At 62.0% G+C, this 17,369-nt stretch overlaps 1 protein-coding gene across 1 annotated transcript in view; it reads left to right on the top strand.

Moving 5' to 3' along the window:
• PRDM16 (PR domain containing 16) overlaps positions 1-17,369 on the top strand; it is a 313,737-nt gene that overhangs the window by 136,176 nt on the left and 160,192 nt on the right. Inside the window, exon 4 of the mRNA XM_012662204.1 lies at positions 14,074-14,124. Coding sequence (XP_012517658.1) covers positions 14,074-14,124 — 51 coding nt within the window. The remainder of the gene's footprint in view (positions 1-14,073; positions 14,125-17,369) is intronic.

The raw sequence follows: 17,369 nt of genomic DNA, 5'->3' as shown, positions 1-17,369 counted from the left end.
GTTTCGGGATGGGGGCGCTTGGCTCTAGCCCCCGTATACCGTCGTGTCCAGTCGGGGGAAGTGCCAGTCTTGGGCCGCCCCACCGTGGGCCACGCTGACGGAACACCAGGCTCTCCCTCTCCCAAGGACAGCCCCGGGGGGTGTGTCCAGGTCCCCACCTCTGCCAGGGACGGGAGCCCACGAAGCACAAAGCGCCGTCTAGGAAAGAGAAGCAACCCAGTGACGGACGCGTGCGTGTTTGCTCACGATTTACAGAACGCCCACCGTGAGGCTGAGAGGCTGGGCCGGGGCTGCTCTGCTCCGACGTGCGGTGACCCCACAAGCCCCAGACAGCCCCTGGAGAGGACTCTATTTGTCCACCATAGGAACGTGCCAGGATTAATGCCATCGCCCCAAAGTAGAGAAAATGGGGGTCGCGAGGAGAGAGCAGGATTCCTGCACCGCCCTGAGCGTTGCTGTCGGTTCCCGTGGCCTGAAGGGAGCCCGCGGCCGGGCTGCGAGGCGGCTCCGTGCCAGGCTGAGAGAGGAGCCCAAGTCGGGCACAAGGTTGCACGAGCCGGGGCTGCGTCGTCTCCTCCTCCATCCCCAGGGCTCCAAGGTCGCAGCTGGCCAGCTGTGGGACCACGGCCACGGAGGGGACTTGCTGTCCCCGTGAGCCTGTGGCCGCCTCTGGCAACACAGTCCCTCCTGTTTCGACCTGTGAGCCCTCCGTCCTCTGCCAAGCCCCGTGTCCCACCCACCTCACGTCACACCCAGCTCTGTGGGGCTCCCGCCAGGTCGGGGTCTCCTCCCTGCGCAGGACACGCTGGGCTGTCACCCCCTCAGGCAGCACTTCCGCCCCTTCCCCCGTCGCCTGGGTCGCAGCTGGGCGGACCTCAGCTCCCTGTTCAATCTTTGGGAAGAGCAAATAATCCGTGCTGTTGAACCACCTCTCCCAGCTCTGAGAATCGTCTAAAATATCAAGCCAGGTCCGAGAAGATGTCTGCAGCTCTTCAAGATAAACCTTCCTGGTTCGAACACCTTTGCATGCACGGAAGTGCCAGTGTCTGAGGCCGGTTGGGCAAAGCTTCTGAAGGTGCCACGGACGGCGGGCACCACGGACACAGTGCTCCCCAGCCCACGGACGCCGGGCACCACGGACACAGTGCTCCCTAACCCACGGACGCCGGGCACCACGGACACAGTGCTCCCAGCCCACGGAGGGTGGCAGGCGGTTTGCACCAGGGCCATGGAGAGAGGAAAGCCCTCCCGGGATGCCGTCCTGAGGCCACTCCTGCCCTCACATGGGCTGTGTGGCCGAGGTTCCTGGGAGTGCGCATTGCCACGGGTCAGCATAGACGCAGCTGGGAGGACCAGGAGGCCAGGCAGGAGGGGTGCTGCCCGCAGGTGCCTGGGTCCTTCCCGAGCCTCCCGCTGGGAAAGTTCCCTCCCTGTGCCCCCATCCTCCTCCCGCACTAATGGGGTCGTTTTTCTCAGTCCATCCCGCAGACAGATGGTGACCTTGTCAAGTCTGCCTACAGCCGCCTCGAGTGGCTGCGCATCAAAGTGCCACCACCTTCCCTATCGGGGCTTCCCCGCCAGCCACCGGCTGCTGTGGACCGGACTGTGGGGGGACGTTCCCATTTAGCCCCTCGCGGTCCGTGAACTGAGCTGCTCCTGCCAGCAGCCCCTTCTGACTTCTGCGTCAGAGCAGAACCGGGGAGGCTGGGAGCGGCTCCTCCTGCTCCTCGGGACAAGGGCGGGGGGGGCAGGTGTGCAGCAGGCCCAAGGACAGCCGTCCCACCAGGCCCCGGCGCTTGGACCCAGGGAGAGGGCGAGTGGTTTGCTGTCTCCCTCAGAGCAGGACGCGGCCCCCGTTTCCGTGACACGCTAGGCGGCAAGGGAAGCCACGAGAACAAATCACACTCCACAAAGTCAGGACCGAGAGCGAACACCTCTGGCATCGGGGTCTTGTTCGTGTTCAGATTCCATGTACTTTCTGATGCCGTGGCCGTGGCCCCGGGTGGATGCCCATCACCCTGCCACTGTCTGGGGTCCCCGGGCCCCGCAGGGTTGTGAAACGAGGTCACTAGAGGACACTTCCTGATACTCATCGCACTCGAGAGCTGAGGGTCTCCCGAGAGACACACTGGCCTCCGTGGGCACCTCGCCATGACATCCCTGATGTGCCGGCGGCTCTCCCCAAGGTGGCGAGGAGGAGCTGGTTAGAAGGGCCTTCTAGACTCCTTGGTGTCATGGTGTCACTGAGGCCTTTGCGCAAGAGGACAAGACCCCGGCCTCCCGGGATGCGCCCGCAGGCTGGCGTGGAGCAGACCACATTGAATCCCAAAGCCACTTGTCCTGGGCCCCCTCCTTATCTCAGACGAGGTGAAACAGCCCAGAAAGTTTTGCAGCCCGAGGTGGAAACTCCAACAGACATTCTGGGACTTCCTTTGTGACCATTTTGTGTGCTTCTCCTTGTTGGAAAACAAACAGGTGGAAAAAAAGAAAAGTATGGACAGAGAGGTTTCAGGCTGCGTCCAATTTCATGCCATCTCTTCCTTGTGGGAGGCTGCAGCTGAGAATGTGGCTCCACGGGGTCCCCGGGTAGGTGGGGTGACAGCTGTCCGCAGGGTCAGGTGTCGGCGGCTCTGCCTGCCCGTCTTGCCCGGGAGGACCACACTGTGTACTCGGATCCCGGGAGGTAGTTCCAGTTCCCTCCTCACTGTGTTTCCCCCAGTGGGGTTCTGCCTGTGCCGTTTGGCGGCGGCAGCCAGCATGTGCCAAGGCCCCAGGGCAGATGCGCCACCGCTGCCCATCGGAGCCTCCCGTTCCCGGCAGGGCCCTCAGGGAAGCCTCGTACTGGATGCGCTACCCAAGGGTATGGACACCGTCCTATCTCCACCCTCCTGCGAACCACGCTGTATCTGCCGTGGCCAGGGCTCCACGTGCCTCCAGGGCAAAAGGCGCCTATGTGATTGGGGCTTTTTGTGCTCCATGTGGTCTCTGTCCCATTTTTTTTTGTTTGTTTTCACAACCCTTTAAAAACGCACAGGCCGCGCTTAGCTCGGAGGCCGCACCCAGCTAGGCTGTCGTTGCGTGTCGCGGCCCTGCCGGGTGCCTCGGCCGCCCAGGAAGGCGCCGTCCCTCTGCCGCCTGGTGCATCTCCACGGGGGGGTTTGGCCGTGACCCCTGGCGATCTCAAAAGGGATGGTTCGTCTGGAGTGGCATCGTGGCTCGTGTGTTCTTGCTGCGAATGAAGGAGCAATCGGCCGGGCCTGCTGCCATTTGCACTCTTTCACCTCAGCAACAGTGCCGAGGTCATCCCGGCGCATCTGCCGCCCGTTTCACCGATAAGGGCCTCGACACAGTTTGGTTAGCCAAGGGCCTGCGGAATCCCGGGTGGGAGGGGCCAGCGCTGAGCCCCGACAACTCGTCCGGCTGCCCAACCCCTCCAGCTGTGCAAGGCCTCGAGAGGGAAGGTCTGCCTGGCACTCGGCGTGGCCCGGGAAGGCCCCGGAAGCCCCCTCACAGGTGGGCAGCGTCGGCCCTGAGTTTGCACGGGTCTCCGAGAGGCAGAGAAGTCCCGCAGAATTGTCTCCGCAGCGTCCTCCAGGGCCCTGACCCTGAACTCGTCACCTGGAAACGCAGAAGTGTGACCCGTGGGGTCGGCCTGGGGATCAGGGGCAGAGTGGGCCCCTCACCTGGCCCAGCCCCGCTGGTTCAGCCTGCCCCCCACCCCACCCCGAGAGCAAGCGGGGCCTGGGGGTGCTGCCTGCAGCTGCAGCTGCACGGATGCCGTGAGATTCCAAACGCGGCCCGCTTTTCACAGCGGATCAGCTCGGAATTCCTGGGTGCAGCTGTCCCTGAAATTGGGTCCCCTTAGGACAGTGTGCGGTCTTGTTTGGCAGCTCTCTGCCTCCCCCGGTCCCCACGCACGGTGGTCTGGAGTTAGCGCGGCAGCTGGGGCCAAAACCCGGGCACTCGGGACTCTGCCGCGCTGTCCCCACCAGCAGCTTGGAAACGTTCTCCGTGGGAGAGACAGCAAAGCTCCTCCCACCCTCCCTCTCGCTCCCCGGACCCACCTCCCCATTTCTCCGACGGAACCGGTTCCGTGGAGACCATGCGAGCCCATGGCTCAGGCAGTGCCCGGTGGAGTCTCTCGGCCGGGACTGGAATCCAGCTCTGCCGCTGCCTGGCTCTGTGGCGTCAGGCAGGTCGCTCAGCCTCTCTGAGCTTCAGCATCCCCGGGGGCCAGTGGGGATTATGACGGGATCATGTCGGGCATGAAACGAGCTATCGCGGCGACACCTGTGGCAGAGCCAGCGCACTGGCCGCTACACTGTCGCCGTCATTCTGTCACGGTCGGGGGTGGAGGCACCGTCTTCCACCTCCGTGGACTCGTGGGCCGTGGAGCCCAAGGCGACAGCCCACAGGCGTCTGCCCAGGGAGTGAGCGGGTGGGAATCACGTGGTTGAATTTGGTCGGGGAAGGGCCCACGAGGGACGCGACCTGCTGTCTCGAGCTGCATCGTCCCTTGTCCCCGGGAAGGGCGGCCTGCCGCTTTCAAGGGAATTATAATAAAATTCGATTCTGCCTTGAGATGTGGGGGATAACCTCAGGCCCGCCCACTTTCAAATAAGTAAAGGTCCCCCTGACCTCGACAAGTGGGGTCGCAGGTCACAGCCTGAGAAGGGCCCAAATCCTGGGGATCGAATCCCCCCTCCTGGGCCTCAGGACCCTCAATGTGCGTGTGACCGAGGGGTGGTGACCGGGAGACCTGTGGCCTTTCTTTTTCCCTTGGGTTGCTTGGGGGCGGCCTTCGGGCGGGTTCCGGCGGGGTTGCCCGGCCGGGCTTTTGCCATTTCCCGGGCCTTTTCGTTACTTAAAAGGTTTTGGGATTAAAGGTTATTTTTTTTTTTGGACCCATTCTTTGTTCTTGGGTTTTGTTTTCCCCCTTAGGAAGGCAATTCCCGGGGGGGTTTTGGTTGTTGGGGGGGGGGCCTTGGCGGCCGGTTCCCTGGGGGGGGGGGCCCCTTGGGGTTCTTGGTTTTGGGGAAGGGTTGTTGGGGGTTCCCGGAGGCGGGTTGGGAGGCGGTTGCCTTGGCCTTGGGGGGCACATCTCTCCGACGTGGGTCAGGAGAGCCCCTCTGGTCTTGCCACGCCAGACCTCCATGTTGCTTTGAGAGAACCATGTCTTCGGGCCCGTGGGCAGTTCGAAGCCTTGGCCAGAATGGTGTCAAGAAGCCTGGGCAGCCCTGAGCTGGGGTAACCTGCCCTCTCTCCTCTCTCAAAAGGGATGGTTTGGGAGGGTAGGGGGTGTCCAGAGAGAGCAGGTGTCCTTGCGGACACTGCCCCCCAAGACAACTGCGGCCCCAGGGCTGGTGCCCAGCCCAAGCCCTGCCCCAACTCCGCTGCATGCCTGTGCTGTTGGTTGCAGGGCCAGGGTGGGGTCACAGCTGGCGCTGGCTGAGGGGCCCCCACTGTGTCTGTGGGTCTCCCACTGCCCCAGAGCTGGGGAGCAGGCCAGGGGGCCTGGGGGGCCTGCTGCCCTCCGGCCACGAGGTGGGAGTGGGAGGCAGGACCCCCGCACCGAGGCTCCCAGCAGTGGCTGCCTTCTAGGGGCCTCTGTGGCTTTGAGTCATGGACCACGAGGCTGCCAGCTGCTCACGGGGTACCTGTCTGACCCCTGTGTTGGTGCTAAGGTCGGCAAAAGGTGGCTTTCGGGCTGGCGGGGGGACCCAGGGAGCCTTCTGGGCTGGTGGCATCATCTTTATTTCTCTGGGTCCTTTTCCAGAGAGATGCGCCGTTGCCATGGACCCTCCCTGGGGGATGCTCAGGTGAGCTGGGTCAGGGCCCAGGGCTGGTCCACACCTGTGCAGCATCAGTCCTCCCCTGGGCGAGGGGCTGCCCGGCCCTGCTGTCCACCTGCACCGTCCCCTCCGGGCCCACAGCCTCGGCTGGCAGCCCAGGCCCACCTGCAACGCTGCGCACACGGGGGAGGCTGAAGAACAGGCAGCCAGGCTCCCTCCCCGCCGCTCTAAGTCTAGATGCGCCGCGTGAGCAAAGTACACAGGAAGGCGCCTGGCCCTCGGTTCTCCTCCGTCCCACTGTGTTTGGTGGCCTCTTGTCCCCTGGGCAGGGCAGCCTCTAGCTCTGCCGTGGGGAGAGCTGGACAGGTCCCAGCTGTTGGAGGGAACAGGGGGAGCAGGCTGGAGCCCACCGTGGCCCACCAAACAGTTGGGTCAGCAGCGAAGACCCCCACACACTCCTCGGAGCGGCCGCGTGGACAGAAACCACTGGAAACTGGCGTTCACAGGAAGCTGCCGCTCCCTGCAGACCCTCCCCTCCCCCCTTCTATGCCCCCGCCTCGCCGTCCATCTGTCTTGCCCCCATGCGGCCCGTGTTTGCCGTCCCCCAAGTCAGACTCCCTCAGCCTTGCCTCAAGGCGTCCGAGCTCCGTCCTGGGGCATTTGTCCCCCATTCTACCCGTGCGCTCACTGGCCGCCGCTACCCCGTTCCTCCGCCCCTCCACCTGCCACTCCCAGGGCGCCGCACCTCCCCACCCGTGTCTGTGGGTCTGGACAGCAGCCGTGGTGGCCTCGCACTTTCTCGTGGAAGGGGAGGGGCAGGCTTATCCATGGTCTCTGCCCCACAGTCGCTAATGCCGGAATAAACGCTGTCCAGATATTTTACAAAATGTCCCCAAGGCACTTTTCACAGGGCAACGCAGACAACAGTGCTCACGGACTGCTCATGAGAGGCAGATGTGAAGGGTGTTGGCACCTTGCCCTCAGGGCACCGACGGAGGACGTGGCCGTATAACCTGGAGCCGAGGTGACTCTTTCATTCAGGGACTCGTGCTGCAGGGAGGAAGGCGTGGGCACGAGACCAGCCTCGCCCGGGGGCTGTGCAGGCCCAGGGGCAGGGCGCTGGAAGCGGAGAGCTGCCAGTGAACAGAGTGTTCTTGGAACGTCAGGAAGCGGCAGACCGTGCCCGGATTCCGGGTCTGCGTGGCCGTGCCGGCCAGGCAGGACAGCGCAGTGCAGGGCAGGGCAGGGCAGGGCCGGGCAGGGCCGGGTGGTGGCCCTGCAGTCGAGAGAAAATCGCTGGGCGCGCGGTTGAGGTCTGTCGGCCCCATCTGTAGCTCACGTGGCCATAGCAAGGCAGAAGGCCCGTCACACCCAGACGGGTCAGGGGAGATGCCGCCTGCCAGGCCGCAGTGCCCCGGGGAAGGCGTCTGGGAAGAGCGAGCTGGGGGACCAGAGAAGGGAGTCTTGGTGACTGCTCCTTGCACAGGGGCCTGGGAGCAGAGCAGCCTGGGTTCTCGACGGCCAAACAAAAGGGGTTTAGAAGGTGGGACTTTGCCGTCATTCACGCCGGGCTGTCCCCCTCGTCACATGCCCGCATGGGGGTCTCCGCAAGGAGTCCGATCCAAACCCCCAACTACAGGGTCCAAAGCGGGAGGCTTGGGAATGCCTTTGGGCAGAGGATGTGGAGGGCAGGAGGGAGGGGGAGGGGTGGCGGTGTGGAGACCTGTGTGCATTTCGGGGCTGGGCCCTCTGGAGCCCGGGGTCCTTTTCTGTGCCATACTCGACTGTGTAAATATTTTTCTTAGGAGTAAAGAGAGAGCCTCCATTCATTGGGTAGATCTCACTTGAAAGAACTGAGAAGTATCTGTTTAGGCATAAAAGCTAAAAACAGTGTCCAAGGAGCTTTAAAAAAAAAAAATCATTTCTGTAGCTCAAACACAGCCAAGCTGATTTTTTTTTTTAAATGCAAAAAATAAATAAATATTATCCCACTCCCAGTTGAGAGCTCAAGAGTTTGTGTCAACACCACTGGAGTCCCTGCTCCGGGAGCCAGCGCCGGGTCGGCCGGTGACTAACCGCCTTTCATGGCTCCTGCCGGAGCTGCCAACAGGCCGCCACCCAGCTCAGCCCCGCGAACACGGCCAGAGGGAGTTTGGCCCGGGGAGAGTCCTGGCCGGGGTTCAGGTGTGAGTCCCGGTCGGAAGGTTCTGGCATGTGGCTTCTTCCCGCCGGATGTGTCCACCCCGGCCCCCGGTCCCCCCAGAGCACAGGGTGAGAGGCAGCGGGGCCGATTCGGACGCAGGCGGCACCACTTGGCAGCCCTGGCGCTGCAGTTCCTGTCCCGGACGTGGGGCATCGCCAGGTCCTGCCTCACGCGGGCTGCGGTGAGTGGTGGCGACCTGCCTCCTCACGCCTGGACAGGCTCCCCCAGCAGATGACCTGCCACCGTCACCAGGTCACCGTTGCTATCGCTTTAATGCAGCATTTACACCAGGGAAATGGGCAGTGATCGGAGGATTTTGATTTGGAAGGAAAACTAAGAATGAGAATCATTCCTCGAAGATTCCATCGTCCCAGAGACAGAGTGCGCACGGGCGGCGTGTGAGACATGGAGGTTCCACCAGGTCCGGCCATCAGCTCGTTAGCCCCGTTTCAAGGGCACCATTTAGTTGGGTGTAAGCCCTACTGAAAGGCCAGGCTGTGTAGACATAGCTGTCTACACCCCTCTGCCCAGACCGTGTCCCCAGCAGAAGCCTGAGTCCTGCGTCCCCACAGCCCCCAGAGGTGAGCAGAGCCAGGCTCGGAGCCAGGATGGGGTCCAGGGTCAGGGGCTCCGTCAGCCCCTCTTGCGACACCCTGAGTGCCTGCACAGAGAACCCCGAGCCCCTCTCCGCCCCCTCCCCGGAGAGGGGGCCTTGGATCAGCCTTTAGCAGGTTCTAGCCTCAGACCTACATGTTTGGATACGAGGAAGCTACTGAGCGAGAGAAGGTTTGGTCTCAAGGCCGACAGCAGGAGGTGCACGGACCAGAGCGTCAGGCCCGAGGGCCGCGGTGTCCTGCATGCCTCTGGTTCGGGGCGGCCTTGTGGCCAGGCCTGGGGCTGGGTTTCCTCCTGTGGGTGTGTATTCAGATACTTTAATAATCGACAATTTTGAAGGGAGAAAAACCTTTTGGGATCCATTTGTGACACCGAACAGAAAGCGTAGCCCCCCGTGGGGGCCGTGCTGAGCCCCAGAGCCGTGAGCGTATGAGATGTCTCTGTGTGTCTTGTCTTTGCCGGCTTCCTGGAGAACAGAGGGTATTTATTTTAAGAGTCAAAAAAGATGTTTTTACCAGCCCCACTTAGCTAAATCCTGGCACCGATACCCACGAGAGAAGCTAAATGCCAGAGGTCAAACCTCGCTCTTTTGGCTGAAACTCTTAATCAAAACACACCTAATACTTCTGCCGGGCTGCGGAGAAGTTGAGAGCCGCGCGCCACGGCCAGCACCAGCCGGCCGGCGGTGCGTGTGCTGAGGGCTACGCCAGCAAATAAAGAGGGTTTTCAGCGAAGCGGCGGCCTTGGCAGGGGAGGAAGCCAAGGCTGAGAGACTCCAGGAGCACGTCCGGCCGCCTTTTACCCGAGGTCAGCGCTGGGTGAGCGGGCAGAGTGAATGACACGCGTACCTGCCAAGGCGGCCATGGCATCCAGGCAGGAGCGCGGCTCGGGCGCCCGTGTGCAAGGGGACGCGTCTTTCTTTAAAGTCAGCGGACGCCTGCTTCCCCCGAGTGGCACGTGGGGCGGTTGGGTCGGGCCGGACATGCACATATGGTTCTCCCCGACCGTCTGTGGCCGCACGCTCTGCCCCAGTGCGACCACGCGACCAGGCACAGCCTGCAGCCTGCAGGGAACCACGTGCTGTGCTCAGAGGACCCACAGAGAGAACCGAGGGGCCTGGGAGTGAAGCGCCTGCCCACAGGTGCTGGCCCGGCCCTGCCCGAGGTTCTGAGTCCCTCTTGCTCTGTGCGTTGTACGGAGCATCTTGAACGTTAGGGACGGTGTCGTTGGAACACCCAGCTCTGTGCCCCCACCTGGCCACAAGCCCTGGGGAGTAGGCAGGAGCCGAACCTATGCACAGACCGTGCCGACTCCTCCGAGGACGGCAGCACGACGCAGGGTACACTGGGACGTGCCATCCCATGTGGCCACATCTGAGCCTCAGACAAAGGACAGTGGCTCTGGCCACCCTCAGCCCAAGGGCTGTGGGACGCGGCTGTCCTAGACAGTGCCCAGCTGAGCTGAGGGACGGCAGAGAGGTGGGGAGTGGCCGTGTGACTGTCCACATGGTGCCCATGTCTTCTGTTGGGAGAGTGGCCGCCCCGCACTGCCGGGAAGCTGGCCCGCCCTCCTGGGGATGCTCCCCGTGCTGGCTCCTGACTAGGTCTCCCGGATGGGCAGGAGATGTTGGTGTGCGGTCTTGGACGCGGGGTGGAGCTTGGAGGAGCCAGGCCACGGGAAGGACCACGCCTGCGGCCTGCAGAGCCCACTCCGGCCCCCGGAGTGCGGTGGCGCCTCCTCAGAGACACCTGCCAGCTCTTGTGGAGTTTGGAGCAGGCAGCCCCCCGCCGCTTTTCTCCTGTGGGGGCCCCTGACACTCCCCAGGCCCTAGCGGCCTGGCCCCGCTTCAGTCCAGCAGCTGCTCCCGACGCACGGGGAGACGTATTTCCAGGATGTGGCCCCTAGGATCTTCAGGAAGGAGTAAGTCCCACCTGCACCCTTCTGGCTGACCAGCCAGGAACCCAGGGGAACCTCTGACCCTGCCCACCAAGTGACCGCAAGGAATAGTTGCCTCATGAACCTCCCACATGCTTACAAGGCAACGTATGTGCCCTGCAAGGGGCAGACGTGGTTTCTCATGGCTGCCTCCTAAACTGGGGCCTTGGAAGGAAGGGAGGGAGGAAAGTCAGGCCCCCAGGAATCAAAGTGAAAACAGAGCTGCCGCCCCGTAGCTGAAGGTGCACACACACCCCGACAGAGAAAGGGGCCGAGGATAGCTGGAGGGCATCCCTCCCCGGAGGCCGAGCGTCTGAGGCCACAGTGGGCCCAGGGTGACATCTGTGGGTAGGTGGAGGCTTCGAACTCCAGGCTCCTCCAGATGGGGGTGTGGTGCTCTCGGGGTTTCCCGGGCTGACCCCAGCGGGGGCTTCATTGCTTTCCCCCGAGCACATGGGTGTGCAGAGAAACCGAGCCCGGCTGGAACGGGCCCCAGGCACACACTATCTCTGGGAGGGGGGAGCCCCTTGGAAATGTCCAGCCAGAGGCCACCACGTGCCACCTCCCCGGCCAGCCCAGGTGCCACGGGCTCCGGGATGGCCATGTGTGAGCAGGCCCTGGCTGGCGGTGCCCACGACGTGGCATCTCGTTCCGCGATTCGCCCAGGGCAGGAAGGCCCAGGCTCTGGTTCCAGCCCAGCCTTTGACTGGCACCAGGACCCGCAGACAGTTTCTGCGCTCAGGGAGGCTGGGCTGCAACGTGACTTATCCCCCTTACTCTTGGGAACCCTGGGGCCGCACTGGGTTGGGCATCTCGTTCATCAGACCTGGGACAGCCATGCTCTCCTCCGGCACCAGAACCAGGGAGACTCCGCCAGAGAACCACCTCCCAGCGCGGCCTCCAGCTCGGGCCTGGGCGCCGTGCCAGGTCATGCCTGTCCTCAGCGGCTCTCCTCTTCCAACGCCAGTTTCTCCGGGTGCTGAAGCCGGGCTGGCACTGCCTCCTACGCCAGCGTGAGACAACCTGGAACGGAAGTGAGCCGGGTCCCGCGGCAGCTGGGCAATGCCAGCTTCTGAACTGCGCTCCAGAGAGATCTCGTGTCTCTTGATGCGTTTAGCTCACGCTCAGGGCTTTGTGAAGCAACCACATGTCTCTGTGCTGGGGAGTCCCTGCCCACCCTGGCTTCAGCAGGGCGGGGGCCGATGGTGGGGTGTCTGCTGGGCAGTGCGGGGCATGCTGGCAATGGGGCTCCTTTGACTAAACTCAACGCAAGGTAGGAGAGGCTTGGGGCTCAAATGCCACCAAGGCTTGAAGTCCCAGTTTCCTTGTCCAGCGCCGCTTTCCTGTCTCAGCCATGATGCAGCAGGACCAGGGGCTTGGCCGGAGCTCCGGAGAAGGGCACATCTTCCCAGCGGCCGCGCCCTTCTGTAGCTGTGTCTCCTGCCCCGGGGACATGCAAAATGCTGCTCTCCTCTGCAAAACTAAAACACAGGGTTTCTCCTTCTGGTTCAAGCCACCCCTTTGGGAAGCCGACATGGTTGATGAACCACAGAACTTCACCCAGCTCAGGAGACCCTGTGACCCGCCGCATGGAGCCTCCTGCCTGTGTAATGCTGGCCGAGTCTCTGACCCTGCTGGTGTCCAGGTGCAGGGCAGGCTAGACCATGGCTGGCCAGTGGCCCATCCCTCTGCTAGGGGCTGCGCGGAGGCGGCATCTGACCTTGGGCGTTGGTGACTGCGGCCCTTTCCTGGGAGCCACGGCGTTGCTAGATCTGGGTGGTCAGCCTCACTCTCTCCTCTGCTCTCGGCACTGCCGAGCATCCAGCCAGCCTTCCCGGCTCCGGATTTGGGAGGGAAAGCAGACAGACCGGCACAGAAGCGCCGGGTGTGGGCCAGACTCAGCCCAGCCTCTCAGACCGGCCCAGCGTCCAGCCCCGGGCCAGGGCTGAGCACCCGCCACCTCAGTCTTCGCCGACTCTGCCGCGGAGACTCGCTTGGAGGCTTTTTGTGGTGTTCACCTTTTTTGGTCTCATTCTCTCTTTTTTTCACTTATAACCACTTTCCTCCAGACCACAATTTCAGAATCTATTAAAAGAAACATAAAATCCCCAATTGGTTAGAATTCTCAACATTAAAAATATGACTTACTGTTGTTACAGCTGAGCTCGGGCAAACGGGCCCAGCTGTTGGGTCACAGCACTCTGGTCCCCACCTGCCGGGGCACCGGCGGGCACTGGGGCACCCGCGCCGTCCGTGCGGGTTTTCGGAGCCGCGGTGTAGTTTTAGGGGCTGGGGAAGAAACCTGCGGTGCTGACCTCGTCTCTCACTGTATTTGTCCAAGTATTAGGTTCAGTCCTGGTTTCTGCTCCTACAGAAACGACACTGCAATTTACATACTCCCCTCCGTGCTCGGCCACTGTCGGTCCAGAAGGGAAAAGCCCAATTTCTACAGCTAATTTGTCAGTTTGCTTAGCTCAGACAGTGCTCTGGGCCAGTCACTGCAGTGCCACCCTCCGGAGCGGGGCTTGGCGGTCTGTAAGGGGAGTCGCCTGGCGAGACGCGGCTGCTCCCCAGAACAGAGCCAAGGAGGCGCCGAGGTGAAGCCGCCCGGGTAGAAGAAAGACCCGGGTTGCTGGAACCTTCTCTCCTCACCATGGTGACCTCCGTCCCTGAGCAGGGAGCGGGGGCTCCTGGCGCTGCCCACGGATGGGGGCCCTCAGTGGCCACCCAGGGCACTTGCGTGGTGCCGGGCACCCCAGTTTTCTGCCTTAGCCTGGTTTCCTTTCAGAAGGTTCCTCCTAAAACCGTGGAGAAAGACCCGCCCCCCCCCAGGGATTTGGGGTGTCAGTGAAGACAAGTTAAGATACTGCTGCCTCTGACTTGCCCAAAAAGAGGGAGCAGAGAAATGGCATCGGTGCCCCCTCCTCTAAAGTGACCCCAGTCCGTCCTGCCCGGTGTCCACGACCTCTGCCCTGCGGTCTGGAATGACTCCCTCCCGCCCCGCGGTCTGGCATGACTCCCTCCCGCCCCGGCCAGAGCGTAAGCCCCGCGGGGGAAGCACTGTCTCCCCTCCCGCACCCCCGGGACGGCACAAGACAGGCAGCGTTCTCTCTAAACGCATGCAGCTCGATTTGCTGGGGGGACTCAGAGTCATCCCTGTACATTCTAAGTGTCTTTGTGTCCCCACGGAAAGGTCTCAGCAGCGCATGTGGCCCCAAGATGCTCCTGTGCGGGTCCCTGCCCAGTTACTAAAGGCCAGAGCGAGCTCCATCCCTGACATGGGCCACAGGAACCAGCTGTGGCCCCTCCAAGGGGTGACGCTCCTGAGGGGCCGCCTGGAGTGCCCAGCACACGGGAAGCTCTGTTGGAAGAAAGGACCCCGTTACCCGCAGGCCCTGCAGTCCCCGCGGAGAAGCCGCTGTGATTTCAGAGGGCGCCCTTGGTCTGCCCTCAAGACTGATAACCCCCTGTAGCTGGAGATCGGCATTTTGTCAGAAACTAACAACACTTCTCCAAATTGTTTTGCAGCAAATACTGACGGATGCAGAAGTGTCTTCCCAGGAGAGCTGCATCAAAAAGGTAGGACAGCCCCTTCTGCGCCGTCCTCTCTCCCCAGCCCCCTTTGGCGTCCCTGGCTGGATGACTCTGACTTTGGATATGCCCCAGTTAACAAGCATGAGGGGTGCGTGTTGGTGGAAGTCCATGAGCAATGTGTTATCTGTGGGCCGAGCGTGCACGGACGATGATTTCGATGTATTTAGGACGGACGCTTACTTTCAGTGCGTGAGCAGGTAGGGGTCGCTTCTCTGAGCATCCTAACTCCTGAGGTTGGAGGAGAACCCTGTACCTGCCGGCGTGCTTCGGGGCCGGCAGACACACGGAAATCAACTAAACACAGGTTGTGTTTGTTTAACCATCTTCACTGATACTCACGTGAAAAGAATATCGGGGGAAATTGGCCGCAGATTCCGAAGCCTTTTGCCGTACTCATAGCTTGCAAGGAGGGAGGGCTCGAACCTCACTTTAAATAAGCAAACCATCAGGGGAAAGGCAAAGCGTCAGCGTGGGCATCGTCTCCCGCTCTGCGGACTGGTGGTGGGCAACGGCTGGTGGACAGACATCAGCTCTGAAAGATCCGGAGAGAGAACTGTGCTCAGAGAAGCACACACATCCCCAGCAGAAAGCACACGCTCAGAGCCACGCACATTCCGGGTGTGCGGGCTGCAGTCTAGATAGCCGGGAGGAGGGATGGATCCAGCATCGTCTCCAAAACCTCGAACCCATTCACCAGGTAGAGCTCAGCTTCCGCTGAGTGTGTGTTCCCTGTGCACGCACAAACACGCGAGCACACGTACACGTACACGTACGATCACACATGGTGGCTGCTCTCGCACTGTGGGTTTTCCAGTAGGAATAAAGTCGCACCCTCTTTCTTGGTATCTTTGCTTCCGGGCAAGACAACGTGGAGAGGGTTACGTTGCCTGGAGCCGTCTGGCTCTGACCAGGTGCTGCTAGTATCGCTGTCAAAACCACACCTGGATTCTGCGCCACAGAACGTGTGCTCAGGGGCGCCCGAGCCTTGTGGTTAGGAAAGCCCGCACGCGCCACGGGGGCCGAGCATCCGCGTCAGGCGGGCCCAAGGTGGAAAGGAAGCATCTTGCTAGTTCCGCGAGACCTCCATGGCCTAAGCCGAGGCGTCTGGGCAGCGCTGCCCAGAAGGGATGGGGACCTGCCTCTTCTCTCGGGGTTTGACCCCAGAGGCACTGATTTTGGAGGAAATGCTGCCCTGGGAGACATCTTCTGCCCCTGCGGTGACCTCCGGAAGGACGTCTGGGAGCAGGTGTCAGTTCTCAGTCCCCACTGCCCGGGGGTGCCCGAGGCCTTTCTTAGAGCGCACGTGACGTGCATTCCATGAGGTTCCTTCCCGCTCCCTCTTTCTGCTTCTGCCTCCTTAGATGATTTCTTGTTTCCTTAAAGGACACAGGGCAGTAGGAGACATTGAGCAGCTCTGCTGTATTCCGAAGAAATGCAGTGTTTTCAGCTCCCAGAAAGCTGCCTGCACTGAGCTCCAATCTCTTAACGTCTAGAGTGAGCATGAAATCTTTGGTTTTCCCGCCACGATTACATGGCTGGACCGGGTGGCATTCGGCGAGACTTCCTCCTTGGCAGTGTCCCTGCTGAAGGCAGCGCGGAGGTGGCCTGGCGGGAGGTTAGAGGTGATAAATTTATGCTGGGATGGCTCGTGCAGGCTGGATACAAGGGTCAAGGCAGAGGGTCAGAAGGTCAAGTCTGAATTCAAAGGGCCGTGAAGAGGCAAGTGCTGGATGCTTTTGCACCGGAACGAGGTGAGGAAGGGTAGGATGCGAGTGGCGCTCCCGGTGCTTTGGCGTTTTGTTTGGTGAACGAGCCCACCAGGCTTGTCTCACTTGGCTCCAGGTGCCTCCTGAGGCTGCTCAGGAGTGGATGTGAGGTGCCCTCTGCGCAGGGACCTGCTCTGCCCCGTGAGGCCAGGGCGTCCCTTCCCACCCAGGCCCCCGCAAGGCCGGTTGGAGGAGCCGGGCCGGGCAGAGGGGTCTGCGGCCGGATGCTGCACCAAGTCAAGCAGGCCAGGCAGACCCGACCCCACAGCAGCTGGAGCATCAGGTCCAGCGTCGGGGCCCCCTCTGAATGGGCGCCCTGACCCCCAGCCTGGGTGGGCAGGGGCTGCCTGGGGCGTCCTCACTGTCCCCAGGCACACCTCTCCCCAGACGGAGAAGCTGCCACACGGCACTCCGAGGCCGTTGAATTGAGCCCCACTGTTTTTCCAGCCTCCCACTGAATGCGAACATTCCAGCATATGGGGGACTCAGTGTTGTCCAAGGTCACGCTGGAGGGTGATAAAAAACCTCGGCCTGGTGCTTCGATCTGGACCCACCGGCCACACTTCCAGATGCTCTGGGGGAGGTGGAGGGGCTGGCGCTGAGAGACAGGCTGGAGCTCAAAGGCCAAGGGTTTGTGCGCAGGAGACTGGGAAGACAGCCCCGGTCTGACTTTTGTCCAGATAGAAGGTGCCACCTCACGAAAAGATGTGTTGGCTAGCGCTGTGCACGTGTGTGGTTTGTTTACAATTAATGTTAACTTTGCGGGCACCAGGGCGCTATTTTGGGGATTAATTCAGTGTGATCCTTGGCAATAGGGCGGGAGCTGTGGTTTGTCACTTTGCAGTCTGGGTCACCCGAAGGCACGCTTGGGAGCACTGAGCTTCAGTGTGTCCATCTTCAGGAGGATTCTACTTGTGTTCTTTATTGGCTTCTTTGAAATGTAACCAAGTTATCCAATCAATGGCTGGACTAGTGAGGTGCACAAAGGTCCTATTTTGTGGGGACATCATGGTGATGAGTTCTAAGTATCAGGGGAGCAGGTTTCTGAAGGCTGCAGAATTCTATTCAGAATTCACAGGCAAGGGGGCCCAGGCCGGGGGAGTCTGGTGCTGCTGGATTCGAACCCAGGACCACAGAGGGGCCTGCAGCACGAGGCGGGGCCCCTGCCAGAGTGACAGCATCCGGGCCTGTGAGCCCAGACTGGCATGGGGGCAGGGCCGCCGTGGGCTCAGAGGACCCGCCCCCTCCCTCCCGAGCCCCTTCTTCCCCCCACCCTGTGCCCCCCGCAGCCTCCACAGCCCCAGACTCAGGTGCTTACGCTAAGACTGTGCCGGCCCTGTCCTGGTGCCCTCGCCGTCCCCACGCCCAGCCCTGCGCCCGTCACGGCGCTTCCCTAAAAGTCACTTTGGCTGCAGGTCGGCTGCGACTCAGTGCTGGGACCTCTGGGACGGCTCCCCCGACTCT

This window comes from Propithecus coquereli, unplaced genomic scaffold, assembly GCF_000956105.1.
Source record: "Propithecus coquereli isolate 6110/MARCELLA unplaced genomic scaffold, Pcoq_1.0 Scaffold757, whole genome shotgun sequence".
Classification (NCBI taxonomy): Eukaryota; Metazoa; Chordata; class Mammalia; order Primates; family Indriidae; genus Propithecus; species Propithecus coquereli.
The sequence above is the reverse complement of the archived record's forward strand: the minus strand, read 5'-3'. Positions and strand labels throughout refer to the sequence as shown.